Source organism: Erithacus rubecula (genome assembly GCF_903797595.1).
Source record: "Erithacus rubecula genome assembly, chromosome: 4".
Lineage (NCBI taxonomy): Eukaryota > Metazoa > Chordata > Aves > Passeriformes > Muscicapidae > Erithacus > Erithacus rubecula.
In genome coordinates this window covers 68,009,003-68,035,686 of record NC_136686.1, presented here as the reverse complement: position 1 = coordinate 68,035,686, position 26,684 = coordinate 68,009,003, and the positions used below count along the sequence as shown (strand labels likewise).

At 44.6% G+C, this 26,684-nt stretch overlaps 1 protein-coding gene across 3 annotated transcripts in view; it reads left to right on the top strand.

The window, feature by feature from the left end:
• The window catches only part of NRF1 (nuclear respiratory factor 1), a 68,204-nt gene that overhangs the window by 408 nt on the left and 41,112 nt on the right, over window positions 1-26,684 (top strand). For all 3 annotated transcript variants that reach the window (XM_079304024.1, XM_079304023.1, XM_079304022.1), the window contains exons 2-5: window positions 18,170-18,401; window positions 20,538-20,652; window positions 24,674-24,800; window positions 25,752-25,892. In XM_079304024.1, the coding sequence (XP_079160150.1) occupies window positions 18,179-18,401; window positions 20,538-20,652; window positions 24,674-24,800; window positions 25,752-25,892 (606 nt within the window). In that variant the 5' untranslated portion in view covers window positions 18,170-18,178. The remainder of the gene's footprint in view (window positions 1-18,169; window positions 18,402-20,537; window positions 20,653-24,673; window positions 24,801-25,751; window positions 25,893-26,684) is intronic.

The window sequence follows — 26,684 nt, the reverse complement described above, 5'->3', positions numbered from 1 at the left end:
CCCGCGGCATTGGCGGCGCTTGGCTTCGCCCTTCTTCCTGCTCTTCTGGGAGCCCCTTCTTTCCTGCCTGTAGCTCTCACCACCTTCTTCTTTTTTTTTTTTTTTTCGCCATTATCTTGTTTTTTCCCCCTTCACTTTTCTTTTTTTTTCTTCACTCCCCTTTTTTTTGCTTCATCCCCCCTTTTTTTGCCTTCACCCACTTTTTCGCCTTCACCCACTTTTTTTTTGCTTTCACCCCCATTTTTTTACCCTTCACCCCCTCATTTTTTCCCTTCACCCCCTGATTTTATTCCCTTCGCCCCCAGTTTTTACCCTTCACCCCCTTATTTTTCCCTTCACCCCCACTTTTTATTCTTCACCTCCTTAATTTTTTCCCTTCACTCCCTTATTTTTTTCACTCTTCACCCCCTCTTTTTTTTACTCTTTCTCCCCTTATTTTTTCCCTTAATTTTTTCCCTCCACCCCTCATTTTTTCACTCTTCACCCCCTCATTTTTTTCCCCTAATCCCCTCTTTTTTTCCCTTAACTCCTTTTTATTTTCCTTCACCCCCCCCATTTTTTCCCTTAATCTCTCATTTTTTCCACTCTTCACCCCCTCTTTTTTCCCTTCCCCTCCCCAATAATCAGATTTTAAGAAACCTCAGAGATAAATTAATCCAACCTTCCTGAAGTTTCCCTTCATGCCCCTTTTTCCCCCCTTCACCTCCTATTTTTCCCCCCAAAATTACAGAACCATTTAGTTTGGAAAACACTTCTGAGCTCATTGATGAAATTCCCCCTTTTCTCCCTTTTCCCTATTTATTTTTTTTCTGCCACCCCTTTTTTCCCCTTTTCCCCTCCCCTTTATTTTCCTTTACATTTTGTACATTTATAATTTTCCTCCCTCTGTCCAGGAAATTTTGGAGCAAGTTGAAAAGTGTTAATCACTCCCCTCCTCTCCATTTAATATTAAAAAAAGGGGTGTAAATTGCCTATAAAAAGGGGTGTAACTGGGTATGTATTAAAATACCAAAAAAAAAAAGGGGCTCTGAAATATGTGGCTGTGACTGAGGTGCTCAGGACTTTTTAAATGTAAATAATAATTAAGGGACAGAAATAATTCAGCTCAAGACTCTTCCTGCATTTGAGGTTACCAAGTTTAAGATTTCTTGCAGCTACAGGTGATTTTCATAGTGTGGGGAAATGTTTTCTCTGTTCAACTTTGGAAATTCTGCTTTATAATTTTATTATTTTTTATTTTTTTATTTCACTGAGATGTTTTTTGCAGAATTTGGGAGTTTTTAATCCCTTAGGCAGGGCCTGGCTGTTTGTGGTTTTGTTTTTAAGCCTTGCTGGTCTCTTGAGCTCAGTTTTAAACCCTTTTCCCAAATCCTGAGTGAATTCCCAACATGAACTCATCTCCATCCTCACTTTAACCTTTCTTCATCCACGTCACAATTCCTCCTTTCCATCTCTTCTCACAGTCAACTTTGAATTCCCAAATATTGAGGAAATAGCTGGTTGTTCATTTCTTTAATTGAAATTTTTGTGCTGGTGGTGAAACTGGGAGAATTTATTTTTTTATTTTATATTAAGGCTGAAAGAGGAAGTGCATGATGATGGTGATGGTGGTGTCTGTATAAAGCAGTTGATTTTTAAAGGTTTTAATTCTGTTTTAATCTTGTTTTAATCCATCCCTGGAAGTGTCCAAGGCCAGGTTGGGATGGTGGCAGGTGGGATTTGATGGGATTTGATGGGATTTCCAACCCAAACCATTCCATAATTCCATCCAGTGCAGAGTTCATTTAAATCCTCTTCTCCTCCTCTGTGATTTCTCTGTGTGTTTGGTGTTTTGCTGAGTGTCTCTGTAAGGTTTTGTGCAGCTCTTGGAATTATTTGGGTTATTTGGAATTATTTAGGATTTAGGAAATGTGTGGTTTGACAGAGGACAACAAACACCCCATTCCAGAAATTAAATTAAACCATCCTGGAAAAGCCAGTGAGGATCCTTGGTGTGGATTGGAGTCTGCACCTCTGTGTGGATCCAGCAGGAAAATTTGGGATGAAGGTGAGGAGAGTGCCCAGGGAATTATCCTGGAATCCCCATCCCTGGAATTGTTCTGGAATTATCCTGGAATCCCCATCCCTGGGATTGCTCTGGAATCCCCATCCCTGGGATTATTCAGGAATCCCCATCCCTGGGATTATCCTGGGATTGTCCTGGAATCCCCATCCCTGGGATTGTCCTGGAATTATTCAGGAATCCCCATCCCTGGGATTGTCCAGGAATCCCCATCCCTGGGATTGTCCAGGAATCCCCATCCCTGGGATTTTCCTGGAATCCCATCCCTGGAATTGTCCTGGAATCCCCATCCCAGGGATTGTCCTGGAATCCCATCCCTGGGATTTTCCTGGAATTATTCAGGAATCCCCATCCCTGGGATTTTCCTGGAATCCCCATCCCTGGGATTGTCCTGGAATCCCCATCCCTGGGATTGTCCTGGAATCCCATCCCTGGGATTTTCCTGGAATCCCATCCCTGGGATTTTCCTGGAATCCCATCCCTGGGATATTCCTGGAATCCCCATCCCTGGGATTTTCCTGGGATTTTCCTGGAATCCCATCCCTGGGATTTTCCTGGAATCCCATCCCTGGGATTGTCCTGGAATCCCCATCCCTGGGATTGTCCTGGAATCCCATCCCTGGGATTTTCCTGGAATCCCATCCCTGGGATTTTCCTGGAATCCCCATCCCTGGGATTTTCCTGGAATTATTCAGGAATCCCCATCCCTGGGATTGTCCTGGAATCCCCATCCCTGGGATTTTCCTGGAATCCCATCCCTGGGATTTTCCTGGAATCCCATCCCTGGGATTTTCCTGGAATCCCATCCCTGGGATTATCCTGGAATCCCCATCCCTGGGATTTTCCTGGAATTATTCAGGAATCCCCATCCCTGGGATTATCCTGGAATCCCCATCCCTGGGATTTTCCTGGAATTATTCAGGAATCCCCATCCCTGGGATTTTCCTGGAATCCCCATCCCTGGGATTTTCCTGGAATTCCCATACCTGGGATTTTCCTGGAATTATTCAGGAATCCCCATCCCTGGGATTTTCCTGGAATCCCCATCCCTGGGATTTTCCTGGAATCCCATCCCTGGGATTTTCCTGGGATTTTCCTGGAATCCCATCCCTGGGATTTTCCTGGAATTATTCAGGAATCCCCATCCCTGGGATTTTCCTGGAATTATTCAGGAATCCCCATCCCTGGGATTATCCTGGAATCCCCATCCCTGGGATTTTCCTGGAATTATTCAGGAATCCCCATCCCTGGGATTATCCTGGAATCCCCATCCCTGGGATTTTCCTGGGATTTTCCTGGAATCCCATCCCTGGGATTGTTCTGGAATCCCATCCCTGGGATTTTCCTGGAATTATTCAGGAATCCCCATCCCTGGGATTGTCCTGGAATCCCCATCCCTGGGATTTTCCTGGAATCCCATCCCTGGGATTGTCCTGGAATCCCCATCCCTGGGATTTTCCTGGAATCCCATCCCTGGGATTGTCCTGGAATCCCCATCCCTGGGATTTTCCTGGAATCCCATCCCTGGGATTTTCCTGGAATTATTCAGGAATCCCCATCCCTGGGATTGTCCTGGAATCCCCATCCCTGGGATTATCCTGGAATCCCCATCCCTGGGATTGCTCTGGAATCCCCATCCCTGGGATTTTCCTGGGATTATCCTGGAATCCCATCCCTGGGATTTTCCTGGAATCCCATCCCTGGGATTTTCCTGGAATCCCATCCCTGGGATTGTCCTGGAATCCCCATCCCTGGGATTTTCCTGGAATCCCATCCCTGGGATTTTTGAAATCCTGTGCATTTTGAGGCTGTGGTTTGCTGGTGAACACAGTTTTAGTTAATGACTGAACTCCATCTCTCCAAGGGTTTTCCCAACTTTCCCAATTCCATAATTCCACCAGCAAACTTTGGGTTTTCCCTGCCAGTTACTGCTCTGGAATTCCCTGGGCAGGATCTCCATGCCCTGCTCTGATTCCCAGAGGTGCCTTGGAGTGAGGAATTCTTCACATGTTGAGATTTTATCCCTTTTTAAACCCTTTTTTTCACCCTTAAACCAGGCAATTTAACTTGTGGCAAGCTCAGACCTGGAATATTTCAGGATTGTAGGAATACTGGGATCCCTTTTTGTGTCCACCTCCCTCCCAGTTGTCCAATTTCTACATCTGGGAATATTCCCATTGCTTTTCCAAAGCAGGGAGATTTCCATGCTTCTCTCTCTCTTGGAGGGTTTGGGGATTATTAATTTTTGGTGCATTATTCTTCTGTGATCTTGGAAAAGTGTTTTCCAGGAAGGCAGCAGGGCACAGTGAACTCCTGAATCCCTTTTACCAAGACAATTCAATCCAGGTTTTTCTATGTGAGAACATCTTGTGCAGTCAGTAGGAGTGCTGGAGTTATGTTGATGATTTTTTTGGTGCAGGGAGTTCTGTGAAATTCAGCCTTGGATTTATCTTCCTCAGGCTGCTTCTGGAGTTGATCTGTGGGAAAAAAAAACCCAAAAAAGAAAAAGCATATTTCAGATATTTAGTGTTACCCATTACCCAATGTATTTAAGGAAATAATTTAAAACAATTTTTTAGGTTTTTTTTTTTTTTTCCAGCTTTTTGTTGGGTCATTTTAATGCTGTCCCACAAAGCATTAAATCCACACCCCTGCTCCATTTATCTCTTATTTTAGTGATGAAATTTGTGTGTCTGCCCTCATAGATATCTTCATCAGCTCCTTTTTCCCTGTGAGTCCAAACCAGGTGAATAAATCCTGGCAAAACCCCCTCTGCTTTCCAAATATCTCCAAGTGTAAAACTCAGAACATCCTTGGTGTCTTTTATCTCTTGAAACTGAAACTTCCACCAGGAGCTCTCACCACATCCCAACCTCAAGGCTGGAGTGAGAAAAATTTTAAGATCCAGGAGTGAAGGAATTTCTCACCTGTCCAGGCTCAATTTGGATCATCCAGGACCTTCCAGCTTTGGGGAAAAAAATTCAGATTTTTTTTTTTTTCTGTGGGGTTCAATATTTGTGTATTCCTCAGTTCTGTTGTTTTTTTGTTTTTGTTTTTGTTTTTTTTTCCCCAAAACTGCTGGTGCTGATGCAGCTGCCAGCTGAGCAGTCCCACTGGCAGGGTTGGATGGAGTTTTCCCAATTTTGGGAAAGCTCAGAGCTGATGATATTTTGGGAATTTTTGCAGGAACAATCCCTGTGCTTCACCAGAATATGAGAGGGTGCCCAGGTAACCCCAGGCTGTGCTCCTGCTTTGATTTGCAGCTGAGTTTTTTTATTTTTTGGGAAAAACTCTGAGGCAGTTCTGGGTTTGTTGTGGATGAGTTGCTTGCCAGGTTCTGAGAAGGAATCCAAGAATTCCAAGAGGGAATCCTTTGCACTGCCAGATGGAGCTGCAGGTTTGGGGGAGCTCACAGCTCTCATCCACACTGACATTTTGATGTCAATGAAATTCCATCTTGTTTTTATCCCTCCTGGGGAAAAAAAATATATAAAAATAGCTGTACAAAATCCCCTTAGGATGCTCAGGATGGCAGATGAATTCCATCTCAGGGTTGGGAATTCCAGCATCTCCTTGTTCTCCCCCCTTTTCCAGGGGCTGTGCTGCTTTTGCTGGGAGTGGAGCCTGGTTTTGTGCTGGAGGATGGTTCAAAGTATTATTTTTATTTAACAGAAGCAGGAATCTCCTTGTTTCAGAGCATTATTTTTATTTAACAGAAGCAGGAATCTCCTTGATTCAGAGCATTATTTTTATTTAACAGAAGCAGGAATCCCCTTGATTCAGAGTATTATTTTTATTTAACAGAAGCAGGAATCTCCTTGTTTCAGAGGATTATTTTTATTTAACAGAAGCAGGAATCTCCTTGTTTCAGAGCATTATTTTTATTTAATAGAAGCAGGAATCCCCTTGTTTCAGAGGATTATTTTTATTTGCCAGATGTGTGAATTCTTTTACCTGTTTGTGTGCTGCCTGTGCTGCCTATAAATAATAAATGGGTTGCTCACATCCTGCAGACCAGAGGGAAACTCAACTTTTTTCAGTCCTACCAAACCCACCTGACCTGGAGCACAGAAGGGAGAACCCATCCAATGTATTTTCACTCCCAAACCACCTTTGCTTGTCACCAGTGTGACCAATCCAGAAGTAACTGAGTCCCTCCCACTGTTCATTACACAACATTCTAATTAAAGGAATCAAACTGGGATGACTTGGAAAACTTCCCCATGCTCTGGGTCAAAAATACTCACAAAACCCCAGCCCTGAGTGCCCATGTTTTATTTATTCTGTGTAAATGAAATTTCTTTTTGGTGTCAGCTTTAGAGTCTCCTGCTGCTTCCAAGAAAATCCTGTGACTCCAGATTTTCCTTTGGAAGGAGAAGGGGTTTTAATAGTGCTGCTCCCTTCCCTCCCTGAAAGGGGCTGGTGGATTCAGATGTTGCTTTGTGTTGAAAGTTGAGTTATTTTCAGGTTTAATTCTGCATCATGAGCATTCCCATGGATTTAGGGGCAAATCAGTGAATTTGGTCCAGAAAGAAATGCTGAATTTCTCTAGGAATGAATACTTGATAATCTTCATAATCTAATAGTTGCTAATCAGAAGCAGGTGGTGGTGAAAACATCTGAAGAACAAAATGCAGCAGCAAATACAAACCCACAGTCCATTTTGGCTGGTGCAGGAGCTGTGGGAATCCCCAGAGGATTTGCATCCTGTGCTGAGAGCAGGAAAAGCAGAGCTGGGGTGGGTCAGGGATGTCCCCTGAGGACAGGGACAGGGACAGAGCAGCCAGCCCTGCTCAGCAGGCAGTGTGGGATCAGCTGCAAAGCCAGCCTGGGGCTGTTTGCACCCCCAGGGCTCACAGGGAAATCTCTCTGCTGCAGCTGGGCTGGAAATGGAATTTTTGTCCCTTTGGATGGTGTTGGATGTGAGGGTGACACTGGATTTGCTCGCTGTGCTCTTTGCTCAGGGGACATTTCCCCTTTTCACCATGGAATGGTTTGGGTTGGGAGGATCTGAAAGCTCATCTTGTGCCCTGGCAGGGACACCTCCCTCTGTCCCAGCTGCTCCAAACCCCAGAGTCCCACCTGGACAATTCCAGGGATTCTCTGGGAATCCCAGCCCAGCCAGCAATTCCTGCCCCAATCTCCCCTTCCCCAATTCCCTGGGTCCTGTCCCTCTGTCCCTTTCCCAAATTTCCAAATTCTGCAGCTCCTCCAGCCCCTGGAATGTGCTGGAAGCTCTCCCTGGATCCTTCCCTTCTCCAGGCTGCCAATTCCCAGCTCTCCACAACCTCCCATTGGATCCATCTCCTCTCCAAGGCATTGATGGATCCAGGGCCTTCCCTTGCAATCTCAGGGAACCATCCAGGCTCTCCCTTCCCTTTTCCTCTCTTTTCCATGCCCACTGTCCATCCAAACCCCTCTGGATGGATGCTGAGTGTCCTGAATCCCAGAATCCTGGGCTGCCTTGGCTGGGAAGGAGCTCAAAGCTCATGGCAGGGACACCTCCAGCATCCCAGGCTGCTCCAATCCTTGCTGGGGCATTGCAGGGATCCAGGGATTCTCTGGCAATGCCAGCCCAGCAATTCCTGCCCCAATCTCCCCTTCCCCAATTCCCTGGGTCCTGTCCCTCCATCCCTTGTCCCCAGTCCCTCTCCAGCTCTCCTGGAATGTGCTGGAAGCTCTCCCTGGATCCTTCCCTTCTCCAGGGGAACATTCCCAGCCTGGCTCCAGCCCTGGAGCAGCTCCATGGGTTCCTCTGGATTTGCTCCAGCAGCTCCAGATTCTCATGTTCATTAATTCCCATTAGATTTTTTGGGGGAATTTTTCCTCCTCAAGTGCATATTTTGCAGACACCTTCTTGAACCACTTGGACTTCAAGAAAGGGTGACCAGGCTGCCATTTTGGGTGGAAATTTGATAATTAAACATGGTCAGGACTGTACTGTCTGTTCCTACCATGTGCTGATCTCATTGAGGTAATGCCACATCCTTAAGGTGATCCATCACCATTTTGGGCAGGAAAAAAAAGTACAAAGGTACCAGAAAGTGTCCAAAGGAGGAGCTCAGGGATGGGGAAAGGGCTGTAGGATTTGGACAGAGGAGGCTGAGGGGAGGCTCAGCTCCCTCAGGGGGCAGCTCTGTGTGCCCAGGATTGGGGGAATGCTGTGAAACTGTGCCAGGGGAGGCTCAGCTTGGAGATCAGGCTGGGAATCAGGGAAAATATCTTTCCAGAGGCTGCTGGGCATGGAATGGGCAGAGCTCTGAGGCTGCCAGAGCTCCAGGGGTGTTTGGGCACCCTCGGGGTGGGATTGTTGGGCAGGATCCCACACCCTGAGGATATTTCCAGTTGAGGGGCAGGATCCCACACCCTGAGGATATTTCCAATTGAGGGGCAGGATCCCACACCTTGAGGGGCAGGATCCCACACCCTGAGGATATTTCCAGTTGAGGGGCAGGATCCCACACCCTGAGGATATTTCCAGTTGAGGGGCAGGATCCCACACCTTGAGGGGCAGGATCCCACATCCTGAGGATATTTCCAGTTGAGGGGCAGGATCCCACATCCTGAGGATATTTCCAGTTGAGGGGCAGGATCCCACACCCTGAGGATATTTCCAGTTGAGGGGCAGGATCCCACACCCTGAGGATATTTCCAGTTGAGGGGCAGGATCCCACATCCTGAGGATATTTCCAGTTGAGGAACAGGATCCCACATCCTGAGGATATTTCCAGTTGAGGGGCAGGATCCCACATCCTGAGGATATTTCCAGTTGAGGGGCAGGATCCCACACCCTGAGGATATTTCCAGTTGAGGGGCAGGATCCCACATCCTGAGGATATTTCCAGTTGAGGGGCAGGATCCCACATCCTGAGGATATTTCCAGTTGAGGGGCAGGATCCCACATCCTGAGGATATTTCCAGTTGAGGGGCAGGATCCCACACCCTGAGGATATTTCCAGTTGAGGGGCAGGATCCCACACCCTGAGGATATTTCCAGTTGAGGATGTCCCCAAATGTGGCCACACTGGACACTGGTGACCCTTCACACCCCCAGAGCTTCTCTGTCACCCCCTCCTCTCAGCCTTCTCTGTGTCACCCCTTCCCATTCTCCTGTGCTCCAGCAGAACCACTAATCCTCTCTCTCTCCATAAAATAGGATTAAACTGGGAACATTTGCACCTTCCAGCAGCAGCCAGGGCCCTGCTCTGTCTTTTCCAGCAGCAATCCCAAGGGTTGTGTGCCTCTGTGCCCAACCAGCCCCAAACTGCAGCCTGTGCTCATTGGGTTGAGAATTCTTACATTTAACACTTCTGCCTGTTAATTAAAAAAAAAAAGCTGAATCGACTAAAAATGAGCAACTCACTCCACGCTGTTAAAACAACTCCTGGGTTCTGCAGGTCTGAGGAAAATCGGTTAAAATTGGGATTTCTGTGTGGCTCTAAATAAAATGCCAAGGTGTGTAAGGTGGCAGAGTGTTACCTCAGAGGATGGCATTTATCATGGTCTGGTTGCTAAATTTGTGGCAGAAAGGTTTTAGGGATGCAGAAAGGTTTTAGGGATGAAGGTGCTGCTGGTCACCCCAAACTTATGAATCCACCCTGTGGATGCTGCAGAGCCTGGGGCAGGCTCAGGAATGCTAAATGAGAATTCCATCCATTACTTTGCAGTCCTGGGGTGCAGTTTCACTCCCAGTTTTGGGTTACACTGGGCTGCCACAGGCTGGGATGTGCATTTCCAAATGTGAAATTTGCTTTTTTTCTTCACTTGGGGTTTTCCTGGCTAGGGCTGGTTGCTCTGGGATGTTATTTCTTGGTGCAAAAGTTTGAGAAGAGGCATCAAGAAAACTCAGGAAACTCATCCTTGTGTTCACCCCTGGCTCACTGCTGGTTTTGGTGCTAAATATCTGAAATTTAGCTGCAAAAAGGAATTTTTAATGCCACTGTGATGTGTCCTGTCAAGGGCAGCTCTCAGCAGCAGGCAGGAGATTTGATCCTAATAAGTACCTGTGAAATCTTTTGTTTCTTTTCCTAAAGATTTTCCTGCAGGGGGATTTCTTTGCTCTTTGATGTGAGATTGTGACAAAGAGAGCTCGATAATAGAAAAAAAAAAATTGAGTTTATTTGTTAGAATCCATTGGATTTCTGGGAGCATTGGGATTTTGGTTTTTTTTTTGTTCCCCATGCTAATTAAAAGGATCATTTTACTAATGTTATGCCACAGGAGGACGCTGTGGAACCAGAGCCAGTTCCTGTTGTTCCTCTTGGTGCTTGAGTCACCCTGTCTGTGCAAAATAAGATGTTGACTTCAATCTTGATAGGAAGGGAATAAATTGGAGTGTCTTATCATGTTGGTTTTTTTTTTTTTTTTTTTACCTGGTATCAGTTGTGCTGATAGGAGTCAGAGACTCCAGTCCTGGAAAGTTTTTCCTGCCCAAAACCTTCAGAGGTGCAAGTGCTCCACCAAACAAACAAACAAAACAAAACAAAACAAAACAAAACAAAAAAAAAAAAAAAAAAAAAAAAAAAAAAAAAAGAGGGGAAAAAAAAGCTGCTGTTTTCAAGGGAGCTTTTTTTGGTTTGGATTTTTTTTTTTTTTAATCCCCGCATGGAAAATGGGATTTTGGTATGTGAATGTCCTTTTTAAAAGAGTTGTGGTAATAAGTGAGATATTAATCAAGCTCATCCTGGTGAATGGTCTTGTTTGCTTATCCAACCCAAAGGGGTGAGTCCCTCTAGGCACAATTTTATGCAGGAGTGATATCAAATTCACCCTAAATACAAATTAATGAATGATATTTACCCAGTGAGAGATGCCAGTGCAATGGAAATCATGGGATTGGGAGTCTGGAATCCCAGGAGCCACCAAAACCAGCTCATTTCTGCCATTCTCATCCAAACCAGCTCATTTCTGCCCATTCCCATCCAAACCAGCTCATTCCTGCCCATTCCCATCCAAACCAGCTCATTTCTGCCCATTCCCATCCAAACCAGCTCATTTCTGCCCATTCCCATCCAAACCAGCTCATTTCTGCCCATTCCCATCCAAACCAGCTCATTTCTGCCATTGTCACCCAAACCAGCTCATTTCTGCCCATTCTCATCCAAACCAGCTCATTTCTGCCATTCTCATCCCAAACCAGCTCATTTCTGCCCATTCTCATCCAAACCAGCTCATTTCTGCCATTCTCATCCCAAACCAGCTCATTTCTGCCCATTCTCACCCAAAACAGCTCATTTCTGCCATTCCCACCCAAACCAGCTCATTTCTGCCCATTCTTATCCCAAACCAGCTCATTTCTGCCATTCCCATCCAAACCAGCTCATTTCTGCCCATTCTCATCCCAAACCAGCTCATTTCTGCCCATTCCCACCCAAACCAGCTCATTTCTGCCATTCCCATCCAAACCAGCTCATTTCTGCCATTCCACCCAAACCAGCTCATTTCTGCCATTCTCATCCAAACCAGCTCATTTCTGCCATTCTCATCCAAACCAGCTCATTTCTGCCCATTCCCATCCAAACCAGCTCATTTCTGCCATTCCCATCCAAACCAGCTCATTTCTCCCCATTCCCACCCAAACCAGCTCATTTCTGCCCATTCTTATCCCAAACCAGCTCATTTCTGCCCATTCACATCCAAACCAGCTCATTTCTGCCCATTCTCATCCAAACCAGCTCATTTCTGCCATTCCATCCAAACCAGCTCATTTCTGCCATTCCATCCAAACCAGTTAATTTCTGCCATTCTCATCCCAAACCAGCTCATTTCTGCCATTCCCATCCAAACCAGCTCATTTCTCCCCATTCCCACCCAAACCAGCTCATTTCTGCCCATTCTTATCCCAAACCAGCTCATTTCTGCCCATTCACATCCAAACCAGCTCATTTCTGCCCATTCTCATCCAAACCAGCTCATTTCTGCCATTCCCATCCAAACCAGCTCATTTCTGCCATTCCATCCAAACCAGTTAATTTCTGCCATTCTCATCCCAAACCAGCTCATTTCTGCCATTCCCATCCAAACCAGCTCATTTCTCCCCATTCCCACCCAAACCAGCTCATTTCTGCCCATTCTCATCCAAACCAGCTCATTTCTGCCCATTCTCATCCAAACCAGCTCATTTCTGCCATTCCCACCCAAACCAGCTCATTTCTGCCCATTCTCATCCAAACCAGCTCATTTCTGCCCATTCCCACCCAAACCAGCTCATTTCTGCCCATTCTCATCCAAACCAGCTCATTTCTGCCCATTCTCATCCAAACCAGCTCATTTCTGCCCATTCCCATCCAAACCAGCTCATTTCTGCCCATTCCCATCCAAACCAGCTCATTTCTGCCCATTCCCATCCAAACCAGCTCATTTCTGCCCATTCCCATCCAAACCAGCTCATTTCTGCCCATTCTCATCCCAAACCAGCTCATTTCTGCCATTCTCATCCAAACCAGCTCATTTCTGCCATTCCCATCCAAACCAGTTAATTTCTGCCCACTCTCATCCAAACCAGCTCATTTCTGCCCATTCTCATCCAAACCAGTTAATTTCTGCCCACTCTCATCCAAACCAGCTCATTTCTGCCCATTCTTATCCCAAACCAGCTCATTTCTGCCCATTCTCATCCCAAACCAGTTAATTTCTGCCCACTCTCATTGAAGCTGGAAAATGCTCCAGCTTTGCTCTGGGATTCCTGGAGATGAATTTAGAATTGGTGAATTGGAGTGAGCACAGCTCCCTCCCAGCAGGGAGTTCCAGAACCTGGTTCTGGATATCCTAAACCACTTCCAGAAGCTGGTTCTGGGTGTTCTAAGTCAGTTCTAGAATCTGATTCTGAGTGTTATAAATCAGTTCCAGAACCTGGTTCTGAATATTCTAAATAATTTCCAGAACTTATTCTTGATGTTCTAAATCAGCTAATTTCCTGATTCTGGATGCTTTAAACCAGTTCCAGAAGCTGATTCTGGATATTTTATATCAGTTCCAGAACCTGGCTCTGGATATTCTAAGTCAGTTCCAGAACCTGATTCTGGATGTTTTAAACCAGTTCCATAACTTGGTTCTGGATATTCTAAGTAAGTTCCAGAACCTGATTCTGGATATTCTAAATCAGTTCCAGAAGCTGATTCTGGATGTTTTAAACCAGTTCCATAACTTGGTTCTGGATATTTTAAACCAATTTCAGAAGCTGTTTCTGGATGTTCTGAATCAGTTCTAGAAGCTGATTCTGGATGTGCTAGACCAGTTCCATAACTTGGTTCTAGATATTATAAATCAGTTCCAGAAACTGGTTCTGGTTATTCCAAACCAGTTCCAGAACCTGATTGTGGATGTTTGAAACCTGGATATTCTAAACCAGTTCTAGAAGCTGATTATGGATATTCTAAACCAGTTCCATAACTTGGTTCTGGATATTCTAAACAAATTCCAGAATCTGGTTATGAATGTTCTAAACCACTTCCAGAACCTGATTCTGGATGTTCTAAATAATTTCCAGAACCTTTTTCTGGATATTCTAAGTCAGTTCCATAACTTGGTTCTAGATATTCTAAATAAATTCCACAAGCTGGTTCTGGATATTCTAAATAATTTCCAGAACCTGATTCTGGATATTCTAAGTCAGTTCCAGAAGCTGATTCTGGATGTTCCAAATCAGTTCTAGAGTCTTGTTCTGGATGTTCTAAATAATTTCCAGAACCTGTTTTCTGGATGTCCTAAATAATTTCCAGAACCTGATTCTGGATATTGTAAGTCAGTCCCAGAACCTGTTTCTGGATGTTCTAAATAATTTCCAGAACCTGATTCTGGATGTTCTTAATAATTTCCAGAGCCTGGTTCTGGATGTTCTAAATAATTTCCAGAACCTGTTTCTGGATTTTCTAAATAATTTCCAGAACCTGATTCTGGATATTGTAAATAATTTCCAGAACCTGTTTCTGGATGTTCTAAATAATTTCCAGAACCTGTTTCTGGATGTTCTAAACCAGTTCTAGAGCCTGGTTCTGGATGTTCTAAGTCATTTCCAGAAGCTGAATTAAGGATTTTTTCCTGCAGAGGTGACAGGAGCCCTGCACCACCTCCCAGCCCACAAAGCCAGTTTGATGTTGTTTAATGCACAGCAAATAATGAATTTTGGCACAGCCTGGACTCCATGAACTCCCAGAAGAGCAGGAGAAGGGCAGGAGGTGCTGCAGGTTTTCTGGAGAACACCCAGAGCAGGATTTCCCTGCAGGAGTGGATTATTCCCTGCAGAGGGATTATTCCTGGGAGTGTAGGGTTGACTCTGAAATAAATCCTTTAAATTATTTCATTAAAAAAAAAAAAAAACAAAGCAAATTATAAAATCTTTATTTTAGTTGTGAAATATATTCATTTTCATGTGTGAGAGCTGATCTCTCCCTTTGCATTGGGGATTTTCTAATTCCTGCATTTTATTTATTTAAAAAATTGAGTTTTAATTGTGAATTTTTTTCATTTTCATGTGTGTGAGCTCATCTCTCATTTTGCTATTGGGGATTGGCTCATTCTCACATTTTAGTTATAAAATTTTAGTTTTAATTGTGAATTTTATCATTTTCATGTGTGAGAGCTGATCTATCCCTTTGCCATTGGGTTTTGCTAATTCCTTCAATTTAGTTATAAAATTTTAGTTTTAATTGTGAATCTTTTCTTCTTCATGTTGAGTGCTGATCTCTCCATTTGCATTGGGAATTTGCTAATTCCTGCATTTTAATTATAAAATTCTTTTATTTATTGCTGATCTGAGCAGGGTTTCAAATTAATGAGATGTGGGCTGAGTTGGTAAAAATGGATTCATAATTTGATATTTTGGAGGATAAATGCTCATCTCCAGGTTCTGTCTGTCTCAGTTGTGTCTCCTCTTCAGTGGGATAAAAATTTGAAATAATTCCAGGAAGGAGTTTTTCCATTTCTCTTTTTTTTTTTTTTTTTTTTTTTGGTGTGTAATTTTTCTTTGGTTCTGTTTGAAGCACCCATTAACCATGATGATCTGTGGGGTTTTTATGGGGGGTGATTATGATTTATTACAATTAATTCATTTCAATCTGGGTTTAAATTCAGTGTGCAGTTTATGGGGTTTCCATCCAGTTCCTGTTGTTTCCTGGGGTGTGATTATGATTTATTACAATTAATTCATTTCAATCTGGGTTTAAATTCAGTGTGCAGTTTATGGGGTTTCCATCCAGTTCCTGTTCTTTCTGGGGTGTGATTATGATTTATTACAATTAATTCATTTCAATCTGGGTTTAAATTCAGTGTGCAGTTTATGGGGTTTCCATCCAGTTCCTGTTGTTTCCTGGTGGTTTCTGGTGGTATCCTTTGGGAATAATTTGAATATTAATATTTGAATAATTCCTGAGCTTTCAGTGGTTGTGGTGTTAGGTGTAGGTTTCCTTTGAGTGCAAATTTTCCTTCCAGGGGTATCATCTCTTGTCTGATGGACTTTATGTGCTCTATCAATCATATTCTGATCACATTTTCCTATGGATTTTTAAATTTTTAATAGAAAAACCTAACATTTCATTGCTCCAGTAAGAAAAGCAGCCATGTTCCCTTTCAGGAATTAAACTGGTCTATAAACATTTACTTGAAATATTTTTTTTTTCCCACCTGTTTTTCTCTGCTGATGGCAGAATGAGTTTCTTGGAAGGAGCTTAGGGCTGATTGTTTCTCCACCAGATATTTTCAGTTTGTCTCAATGTACCTCAACATCTCAGTGCCTTCCTTCCTTGAACTCCTGCTATTTTTGGGTGGTTCTAATATTACAACCCAAGCTGTAAACAGGGCTGGGCATGGGATTCCAGCAGCTTTTCAGGAGGGTTGGGAGTCTGGAGCTGGCTTGGCTTTAGCTGTAGGTTGGGGACAGTCTCTCAACAACAATTCTGTCCCTGGAATATTCCAAACTTTCCCCAGCACTGCCAATCCCACCACTAAACCACATCCCCATAAATCAGGGAACTGCCTGTTCTACTGACAACCCTTTTGGAGAAGAAACATTCCCTAAAATCCCATCTAAATCTCCCCAGCACACCTTGAACCCTGATTTGCTGCTGTCCTGTGGCTTGGGAGAAGAGACCATCCCTCACCTGGCTGCAGTTTTCTCTTTGTTTGGTCAAAATATCCCTCTTATAAATTTTTTTTTGGGGTTCCTGTGTCTCACTGACCCCTCTGTGGCATTCCATGATCTGCTGGAATTCCATGGCTGATCTTACAACATCAGACTCTTTATTTTATTTATTTTCTTATTCCCTGCAGCTCATCACCTCTTTTTGCTCTTTGCCCTGAGCAGGAGCAGATTCCATTTGGGGAATCTGTTTTTGAGGGTTGAGATTTTCACTCTCCTGTTTGAAAATATCTTAGGGATGTGCTGTTTGTTTTCCACAAATGCACAGCAGGCACAGACTGAAAATAAATATCCCTGCACCTCCCCTCCTGGTCCTGCACAGATCTGTGCTCCAGGGTCCTGCTGACTCTGTAAGCTGCTACTTTGCTCAGTGCTTTACCACTGGTTCAATAAATCAGCTTTTTGTGATATTTGTGCTTGGGTTGGGATGGTCTGGAAAAGCTGAAGGAGCTGGCAAGGGGCTCAGCCTGGAGAAAATTGGGTCAGGGGAATTTTGTGGCTCTGCACAAGTCCCAGGGGAATTTGGGATCTGCCTCAGGGTGGACAGCACAGGAATTTCCCCATGGAAAGGGCTTGGAAGGGGCTGCCCAAGGAGGTGGTGGAGCCTCCCTGGGGTGTCCAAGGAATTCCTGGATGTTGGTGCTCTGGGTTGGGCTCAGTCTTGGAGGTTTTCTCCATCCTCAGTGATCCTGGAATTCTGTACTGGAATCCTCTTTGTGTCCTGAGCTACTGAGGTCAGAGGAGACTTTGTGTCACCCTCCCTGAAAGCTGGAATGTGTCAAAACCAAGTCCCACCTTTGACCCTTGAAGGTGCAGACACAGAATCTCAGGGCTGCAGGATCCTTGGGGACTTTTTCTCCAGCAGAGATAACAATGCCTGGGTGCTCTGGTTGGGAAATGTGGATTAAATGTGAATTCACCTTCAATTTCTTCTCCTGTCTCCTGGTAGAGTCATTTCCCTCTTGAATTTTCCCAAACTTTTCACCTTAAAGTTCCTCTCCTGTCTCCTGGTAGAGTAATTTCCCTCTTGGATTTTCCCAAACTCTTCACCTTAAAGTTCCTTTTCTGCATCCTGGCAGAATTATTTCCCTCTTGAATTTTCCCAAACTCTTCACCTTAAAGTTCTTTTCCTGTCTCCTGGTAGAATCATTTCTCTCTTGAAATCTCCCAAACTTTTCACCTTAAAGTTCCTTTCTTGTCTCCTGGTAGAGTCATTTCCCTCTTGAATTTTCCCAAACTTTTCACCTTAAAGTTCCTTTTCTGAGTCCTGGCAGAGTTATTTCCATCTTGGATTTCCCAAACTCTTCACCTTAAATTTCTTCTCCTGTCTCCTGGGAGAGTCATTTCCCTCTTGGATTTTCCCAAACTCTTCACCTTAAAGTTCCTTTTCTGTCTCCCAAACTCTTCACCAAACATCACCTTAAAGTTCCTTTTCTGTCTCCTGGCAGAGTTATTTCTCTCTTGGATTTTCCCAAACTCTTCACCCTAAAGTTCTTTTCCTGTCTCCCAGTAGAGTAATTTTCCTCTTGGATTTTCCCAAACTCTTCACCTTAAAGTTCCTTTTCTGCATCCTGGTAGAGTAATTTTCCTCTTGAAATTTCCCAGACTTTTCACCTTAAAGTTCCTCTCCTATCTCCTGGTAGAATCTTTTTCCTCTTGGGTTTTCCCAAACTCTTCACCTTAAAGTTCCTGTTCTGTGTCCCGGTAGAGTCATTTCTCTCTTGTAATTTCCCAAACTTTTCACCTTAAAGTTCCTCTCCTATCTCCTGGTAGAATCTTTTCCCTCTTGGATTTTCCCAAACTCTTCACCTTAAAGTTCCTTTTCTGAGTCTTGGTAGAACCATTTTCCTCTTGACTTTTCCCCGGCAGAGTCATTTCCCTGTTGGGTTTGTCCTTCGCCCTGAAGTCCCTTGTCCCTGTGGCCGTTGGGAGGGTCCCAGGCGCTCACCCTGCCCTGCTGTGTCCCTGTGCAGGCTCTCTTGATGGAAGAGCACGGGGTGGGCCAGGCAGAGCACATGGCCAGCATGGAGGCGCACGCGGTGGCGCAGCAGGTGCAGCAGGTGCACGTGGCCACCTACACGGAGCACAGCATGCTGAGCGCCGACGAGGACTCGCCCTCCTCGCCCGAGGACACCTCCTACGACGACTCCGACATCCTCAACTCCACCGCCGCCGACGAGGTCACCGCGCACCTGGCGGCGGCAGGTGGGCTCTGCTGGCATCACCATCCTCACATTGTCACTGTCATCATCATCACATCATCGTCATCACATTATCATCATCACTCTCATCATCATCCTCACATTGTCACTGTCATCGTCATCATCATCACATCATCGTCATCACATTATCATCATCACTCTCATCATCATCGTCACATTGTCACTGTCATCGTCAACATCATCACATCATTGTCATCACATTATCATCATCACTGTCATCATCATCCTCACATTGTCACTGTCATCGTCATCATCATCACATCATTGTCATCACATTATCATCATCACTCTCATCATCATCGTCACATTGTCACTGTCATCGTCAACATCATCACATCATTGTCATCACATTATCATCATCACTGTCATCATCATCCTCACATTGTCACTGTCATCGTCATCATTATCACATCATCGTCATCACATTATCATCATCACTGTCATCATCATCGTCACATTGTCACTGTCATCGTCATCATCACATCATCGTCATCACATTATCATCATCACTGTCATCATCATCGTCACATTGTCACTGTCATCATCATCATCATCATCATCGTCACATTGTCACTGTCATCATCATCATCACATTATCACATCATCACATTATCATCATCACTGTCATCATCATCATCACATTATCACTGTCATCATCATCATCATCGTCACATCATCACTGTCATCATCATCATCACATTATCATCATCACATCGTCATCATCACTGTCATCATCACATCATTGTCATCACTGTCATCATCATCACTGTCATCATCATCATCACATCATCACATTATCATCATCACTGTCATCATCACATCATCATCACATTATCACTGTCATCATCACATCATCATCATCACATTATCACTGCCATCATCATCATCACATCATCACATTATCATCATCATATCATCATCACATTATCATCATCATCACATTATCACTGTCATCATCACATCATCATCACATCATCACTGTCATCATCACATCATCATCATCACATCATCACATCATCATCATCACATTATCATCCTCATCATCATCACATCATCACCATCATCCTCATAATCATCATCACATTATCACCATCATCATCATCACATCATCATCATCACCACCACCACATCACCATCATCATCATCATCACCTCATCATCACATCATCATTATGTCATCACTATCACATCATCATCATCATCACCATCATCATCACATCATCACCATCATCATCACATCATCATCATCACATCAGTGTCGGTTTGGAGGACAGGGTTCTGCCAATAAAGGGAAAAGCTTCTCTTTGAAATGGAGAATTTAAACCCCTCCCTCCAAATTATTATTATCATTTTGAAATTGAGGGGCTCTCAGGCAAAGAGATGGGAATAGGAATAACAGTTCTTTGCTAGGACAATTCCAATAGCAATGCAGTATTACACAGAACAATCCCAGCCCTGCCAGAGTCAGAATCCAAGCTGGCACAGTCAGTCAGTCAGGGTGGTGGCACAGTCCCATTCCATGGTGCTGCATCCTCCTGCAGGGGCAGATGTGGCTCAGCTGGAGCAGTGCTCCTGGAGAAGGTGCAGTTTCCTCTGAAGCTCCAGGGATGATGTGGCAGGGTCTGGTTTTCCTTTAGTACCTTTAGCTAACAAATTAAAAGTGAGACAATTGAAGTGTATTTAACTAGTTGCAAGGTTTTTTCAGGGCTAACCATTCAATTAAAAACTAATATTTATGTTATTTCTATTTTTGACTTAGTAATTACTTTTGACCCACACTGTGGTACTTTTTAACTAACTAAAAAAGTATCACTTGAGAAAGTACAAGAAGAGACAACACCCAAGAACCTCTATCTTGTCCCATACCTATTTTTTAAAATACTTCTATTTGGCTATTTATAAATTTGATATTTATACCAAATATGAATATTTAAGAACATAAAACCCCAAATTCAAAACCCTTTACCATATGATATTACACACTACTCCTCCACCTACACACCCGTGATTCTCACTCAAATTTGGAAGGTTTCTCCCAGGAATAAAGTTAAAAATGCTCTTTTGAGAGTTAATACCAGAAAGCATAGAAAGTTAAAAATCTTGTGTATTTTGAATTCCAGGCCCTGTGGGGATGGCAGCAGCTGCTGCAGTGGCAACAGGGAAGAAAAGGAAGAGACCTCATGTGTTTGAGTCCAACCCTTCCATAAGGAAAAGGCAGCAGACTCGATTGCTCAGGTGAGCACTCAGGGCTTATTAGTGCTTAATCTTCTTTTTTTCTTTCTTCTGCCTTCAGTCAGAGTTGGGATTGAGCACAAAAAACCAGGATTTTTGTGTGCAGTTTATTCATTCTTAGTGCAGTGAGTTTTGTAGCTGACGAGCTAAAAGTGAGAAAATGTTGGATCTCATGACAAGGTTTTTTAAGACCTAATTATCCAATTAAAAACTAATATCTGTATTATTTATACTTTTGACCAAACAACTGTGACCTGCACTGGGGGATTTTCTATCCAAATTAAAAAAATCACCAAAAACTAAGAAGAAGAAGGAACAAGAAGGGAGAAAAAGACAACACTCAAAACCTCCCTCTTGTCCCAAACCTATTACTATGCTATAAAAACATCAAATTTAAAACTCTTCACCCTGTGAAATCACACACTTCTGCACAAATCACACACTTCTATTTTACTACACACCTGTGATTTTAACTCCATCTCTCAATTTTGGCAGCTTTCTCTACAGCCTCAAATCAACAGCAGTGTTCTTTTGAGGTTTAGTGCCAGAAAGCACAAAAATTTCAAAATTCCCAGGGTTCCAACAGGGTTTTTTTTTTTTTTTTTTTGAGATTGTCTTTCTGGAACACAAAGAGTTGTGTTTTAGTTTGGATTAAAGGGTTTAATTGCAGCCCTGCTCATCTCTGCAGTGATTTTTTGATCACCAGGACTGACACTCTGGATCCATTGTTGTGTTTTCATTTTTAACCCCAGCTGATCACCAGTTAAATCTGTCACAGTGACATTGCAGGATATCCACAGTGGCTTCAGCAGAAATTGAAACTCCATCCATATCCCAGTTCTGCAAAGGATTTATCTGCCTCAAGAAAAAAAAAAAGAAAAAAAAGTCTTTTCTGCTTGATCAAACCATTCTGGGAATAAATTCAGTGTGCAAATCCAAATTTCCTTTGCTGTTGGACAAACCCCTGGGGGGTTTAGAGCACAAATTTAGGAATAATAATCAAGGAGAGATTCCTGCCACAATTGAAACTTTTTTTTTTTTTTGGTTTTAGAACCCTCCTGTGAGCTGCAGGTGCTCTGAGGCTGTTTGCCCACCTGGTGGCCCCCAAGCCACACCAGAGCCAAAGGGGCTGCACAGCCCTGGAGGCAGCACCTCAAATTCCAGCTGAAAACTTGGAATTTTGCCTCCTGCTGTTCCCTAGATTTTGGAACAGAGCAATTTTTGCTTTTTCTGCTGTCTGGGATCTCATTGGTGGTAAATTATTGGGCAGAGTTATGGCTAAATAATAATCCTTGGGAGTGAACTCTCTGCCTTTTCCAGCTCCATTCTGGTTTTTCATCCTTCCCCCAACTCAGCTGTGTTTATTGCAGTGTTTCTGAAGAACAGAAATCCTTTTTTCCCTTGAAATATGAATAATATATTTTTAAAGAAACTGCTCAGTGAAGGAATTATTTCTCCTTTCACACAATTACTTCTCTTTTCACACAATACTTCATTTTCCTACATTAAGATAATGGCAAAACATCCTTTTTTTCCCTCTTTGATAGTTGAACACATGTTTGTGTTTGATTTTCACAGCCCTGGGAATCCAGTGGTGATTTCAAACCCCTGGCTGTGGATCTGCTGGTGCTTTTTGGCAACAGCAGCTTCTGAAATGACCAGGGCAGGGGCTGAGCTGTCACCTCATGGAGTGCTCAGGTTTTCTGAGCAAAATGCAACTTCTCTCTTGCTTTTGGACTTTCTGCCACCATTCCTGACTCTGGCACTGCTTTAAATTGAATAAGAGGCAGAAAATATCCAGTGGAAGGTTTTCATTCCCAGGGAGTTGCTGATGGGGCAGGTGTATTTCTGCAATATTTCCAATTCTTACTTATCCTGTAGCTGGAATTCCCCAGACCTGGTTTGAGCAGGATTTTGGTGCTGCAGAATTTCCCTGCTGTGCCTGGATGTAAAACAGGCTCTGTCTGCAGGTTCCTTCTGCTGAATCCTTCAACAAAACACCAATTCCATGCTGCCAGCACAGAGTGGCAGTGCAGGCTCTTGCTGCTCTGGTGGTTTCTCTTTTTACATCAGTGACAAGAGGACAGAGTGGGGGGGGACACAATAATTGTCATTTGAGCTGCTGGGTGACAGCAGGGACACAGCAGGGACACAGCTCTGTGGCAGCAGCTGCTCCTCACAGGGGTTGTGTATCTGCAGCTCATCCCATCCCATGGTTTCCCATAGGTTTTCCATGGTTTTCCTGTTTTTTCCCATTTTTTCCATGTTTTTCCCTATGTTTTTTCCATGTTTTTCCCATGATTTTCCCATGTTTTCCATGTTTTTCGGTGTTTTTTCCATATTTCTTTCCATGTTTTCCCCATGTTTATCCCATGTTTATTCCCATGTTTATTCCCATGTTTATTCCCATGTTTTCCCGTGTTTTTTCCATATCTATTTCCCTGTTTTTCCATGTTTTTTCCTGTGTTTTTTTCCATGTATTTCCCTGCTTTTTTCCATGTTTATCCCATGTTTTCCCATGTTTTTTCCCATGTGTTTCCATGTTTTTTCCGTGTTTTTCCCATGTTTTCCATGTTATTGTGTGTTTTTTCCATGTTTTTTCCATGTTTCTTTCCATGTTTTTTCCATGTTTTCCCCTGATTTTCCCATGTTTTTCCCATGTTTTCCCGGTTTTTTTCCATATTTATTTCCTTGTTTTTCCATGTTTTTTCCTGTGTTTTTTTTCCATGTATTTCCCTGCCTTTTCCATGTTTTCCCATGTTTTTTCCCATGTGTTTCCATGTTTTTTCCGTGTTTTTCCCGTGTTTTTCCATGTTATTGTGTGTTTTTCCATGTTTTTCCATGTTTTTTCCATGTTTTCCCATGTTTTTCCCATGTTTTCCATGTTTTTTCCATATTTATTTCCCTGTTTTTTCCTGTGTTTTTCCCATGATTTTCCCATGTTTTCCATGTTTTTCTGTGTTTTTCCCATGTTTTTCCCATGTTTTCCATGTTTTTTCGTGTTTTTTCCATATTTATTTCCCTGGTTTTTCCATGTTTTTCCTGTTTTTTCCTGTGTTTTTCCCATGTTTTTTTCCATGTTTTGCCCATTATTTTCCCATGTTTTTTCCATGTTTTTCTGTGTTTTTTCCATATTTCTTTCCATGATTTTCCAATGTTTTTTCCATGTTTTTCCGTGTTTTTTCCATATTTCTTTCCATGATTTTCCCATGTTTTTTCCATATTTTCCCCATGTTTTTTCCATGTTTTTCTCATGTTTTTTCCATGTTTCTTTCCATGTTTTTCCATCTTTTCCCCTTTTTTCTCCGTGTTTCTCCCATGTTTTTCCCATGTTTTTTCCATGGTTTTCCATGGTTTTTTCAATTATTTTCCATGGTTTTTTCAAATTTTTTTCAATTTTTTTTCCCATGTTTTTTCCCATGTATTTCCCATGTATTTCCTATGATTTCCCCACGGTTTTCCCGTATTTTCCCCATGTTTCCCCACATTTTCCCCATATTTTTCCCACCTTTTCCCCACGTTTTCCCCACAATTTCCCCATATTTTTCCCATTATTTCCCCACATTTCCCCACATTTTCCCCATATTTTTCCCATAATTTCCCCACGTTTTCCCCACAATTTCCCCACGTTTTCCCCACAATTTCCCCATCTTTTCCCCATGATTTCCCCACATTTTCCCTTTTTTTCCCCATATTTTCCCCACGTTTTCCCCACATTTCCCCACATTTTCCCCATATTTTCCCCATATTTTCCCCACGTTTTCCCCACATTTCCCCACAATTTCCCCATATTTTCCCCATGATTTCCCCGCGATTTCCCCACGTTTTCCCCACGTTTTCCCCACATTTCCCCACATTTTCCCCATATTTCCCCACGTTTCCCCCATGATTTCCCCACATTTCCCCCATGATTTCCTCACGTTTTCCCCACGATTTCCCCACATTTCCCCCATGATTTCCCCACGTTTCCCCCATGATTTCCCCACGTTTCCCCCATGATTTCCCCTGTTTTCTCCCTGCCCAGGAAGCTCCGGGCCACGCTGGATGAGTACACCACCAGGGTGGGGCAGCAAGCCATCGTCCTGTGCATCTCACCCTCCAAACCCAACCCTGTCTTCAAAGTGTTTGGTGCTGCACCCCTGGAGAACGTGGTAGGTGTCCCTAAAAATGTGAGGAAAGAGCTCCCCCACCTCCTCTGCAGATTTCCTTCTGCTCAGGGCAGCCTTGGCAGCCTGGTGGGGATGTGAGGGTTAAAAACCCTGGCAAACAGAGTTTGGGTTTTGTGGAGTACAGTGCTGGTTGAGTCAGTGGTTTCAGAGATTTTTTTCCAGCCTTGATGTTGCTGTGGTTCCCTGACATGAGGGCAGCACTGAGGTTCTCTCTCCTCTGTGCAAGAGTGGCACATCTCACATCTCTGGATTGAAAATCAGAGGGGACAGGTCATGATCACAGAATCCCAGGTTGGAAAAAAGCCTCCAAGATCATTGAGTGCAATCCCCGGCCCAGAGCTCTGAGTGCCACCTCCAGGAATTCCATGGACACTCCAGGGATGGGGATCCAACCCTCCCTGGGCAGTTCCAACCCCTGCCCACCCTTCCCATGGGGGAATTCCTGCTGATCCCACCCTGAGGCTGTTCCCTCTCCTCCTGTCCCTGTTCCTGGGGCTGTCCCCTCCTGTCAGGGACTTGTGCAGAGCCACAGGGTCCCCCCTGATCCCCCTTTTCTCCAGATTAAACAACCCCAAACAATGACATGCTTGAGCTCAGCTCTGCTTTCACTTTTTTTGGAGTTTCTGCCACCATTTCTTGCACTGCTTAAAAAGGGAATGAGAGGCAAAAAACCTCCAGTGGAAGGTTTTAATTCCCAAGGGAGTTGCTGATGGGGCTGCCTGTGACAAAACTTTTCCTTCCATCCCACACATCCTTCCCTTGCCAGTATTACTCCAAATTTCATCAGCAGCTCATCCTTAGGGCTGAATCTCTTGGGGACACTGGGTGTTTCCTGCCAGCTGTGCCCCTGTTTGCTCCTTCCTTGGGGAATGTGGCTGAGCCTTCACCTGCTGCTGCTCCCCTTGTTTACCTGAGCCTGGCAACTCCCCACAGGTCAGGAAGTACAAGAGCACCATCCTGGAGGATCTGGAATCAGCCCTGGCTGAGCATGCCCCAGCCCCCCAGGAGGTGAACTCAGAGCTGCCACCCCTCACCATCGATGGCATCCCCGTGTCTGTGGACAAAATGACCCAGGTGAGCAGGGCCAGGGGCACCCAGGGCTCTTGGGCACACACCCAGGGCTCTTGGGCACACACCCAGGGCTGTTGGGCACCCCCAGGGCTCTTGGGCACCCCCAGGGCTCTTGGGCACACCCAGGGCTCTTGGGCACACACACAGGGCTCTTGGGCACACCCAGGGCCCTTGGGCACACCTAGGGCTCTTGTGCACCCCCATGGCCCTTGGGCACACACCCATGGCCCTTGGGCACACACCCAGGGCTGCTTGGGCACACACCCAGGGCTCTTGGGCACCCCCAGGGCTCTTGGGCACCCCCAGGGCTCTTGGGCACACCCAGGGCTCTTGGGCACACACACAGGGCTCTTGGGCACACACCCAGGGCTCTTGGGCACACCCAGGGCTCTTGGGCTCACCCCCAGGGCTCTTGGGCACACCCAGGGCTCTTGGGCACACACAGGACTCTTGGGCACACACCCAGGGCTCTTGGGCACACACCCAGGGCTCTTGGGCACACACACAGGGCTCTTGGGCACACCCCCAGGGCTCTTGGGCACACCCAGGGCTGTTGGGCACACACCCAGGGCCCTTGGGCACACCCAGGGCTCTTGGGCTCACCCCCAGGGCTCTTGGGCACACACAGGGCTCTTGGGCACACCCAGGGCTCTTGGGCACCCCCAGGGCTCTTGGGCACCCCCAGGGCTCTTGGGCACACACAGGGCTCTTGGGCACACCCAGGGCTGCTTGGGCACACACCCAGGGCCCTTGGGCACACACAAGGCTCTTGGGCTCACCCCCAGGGCTCTTGGG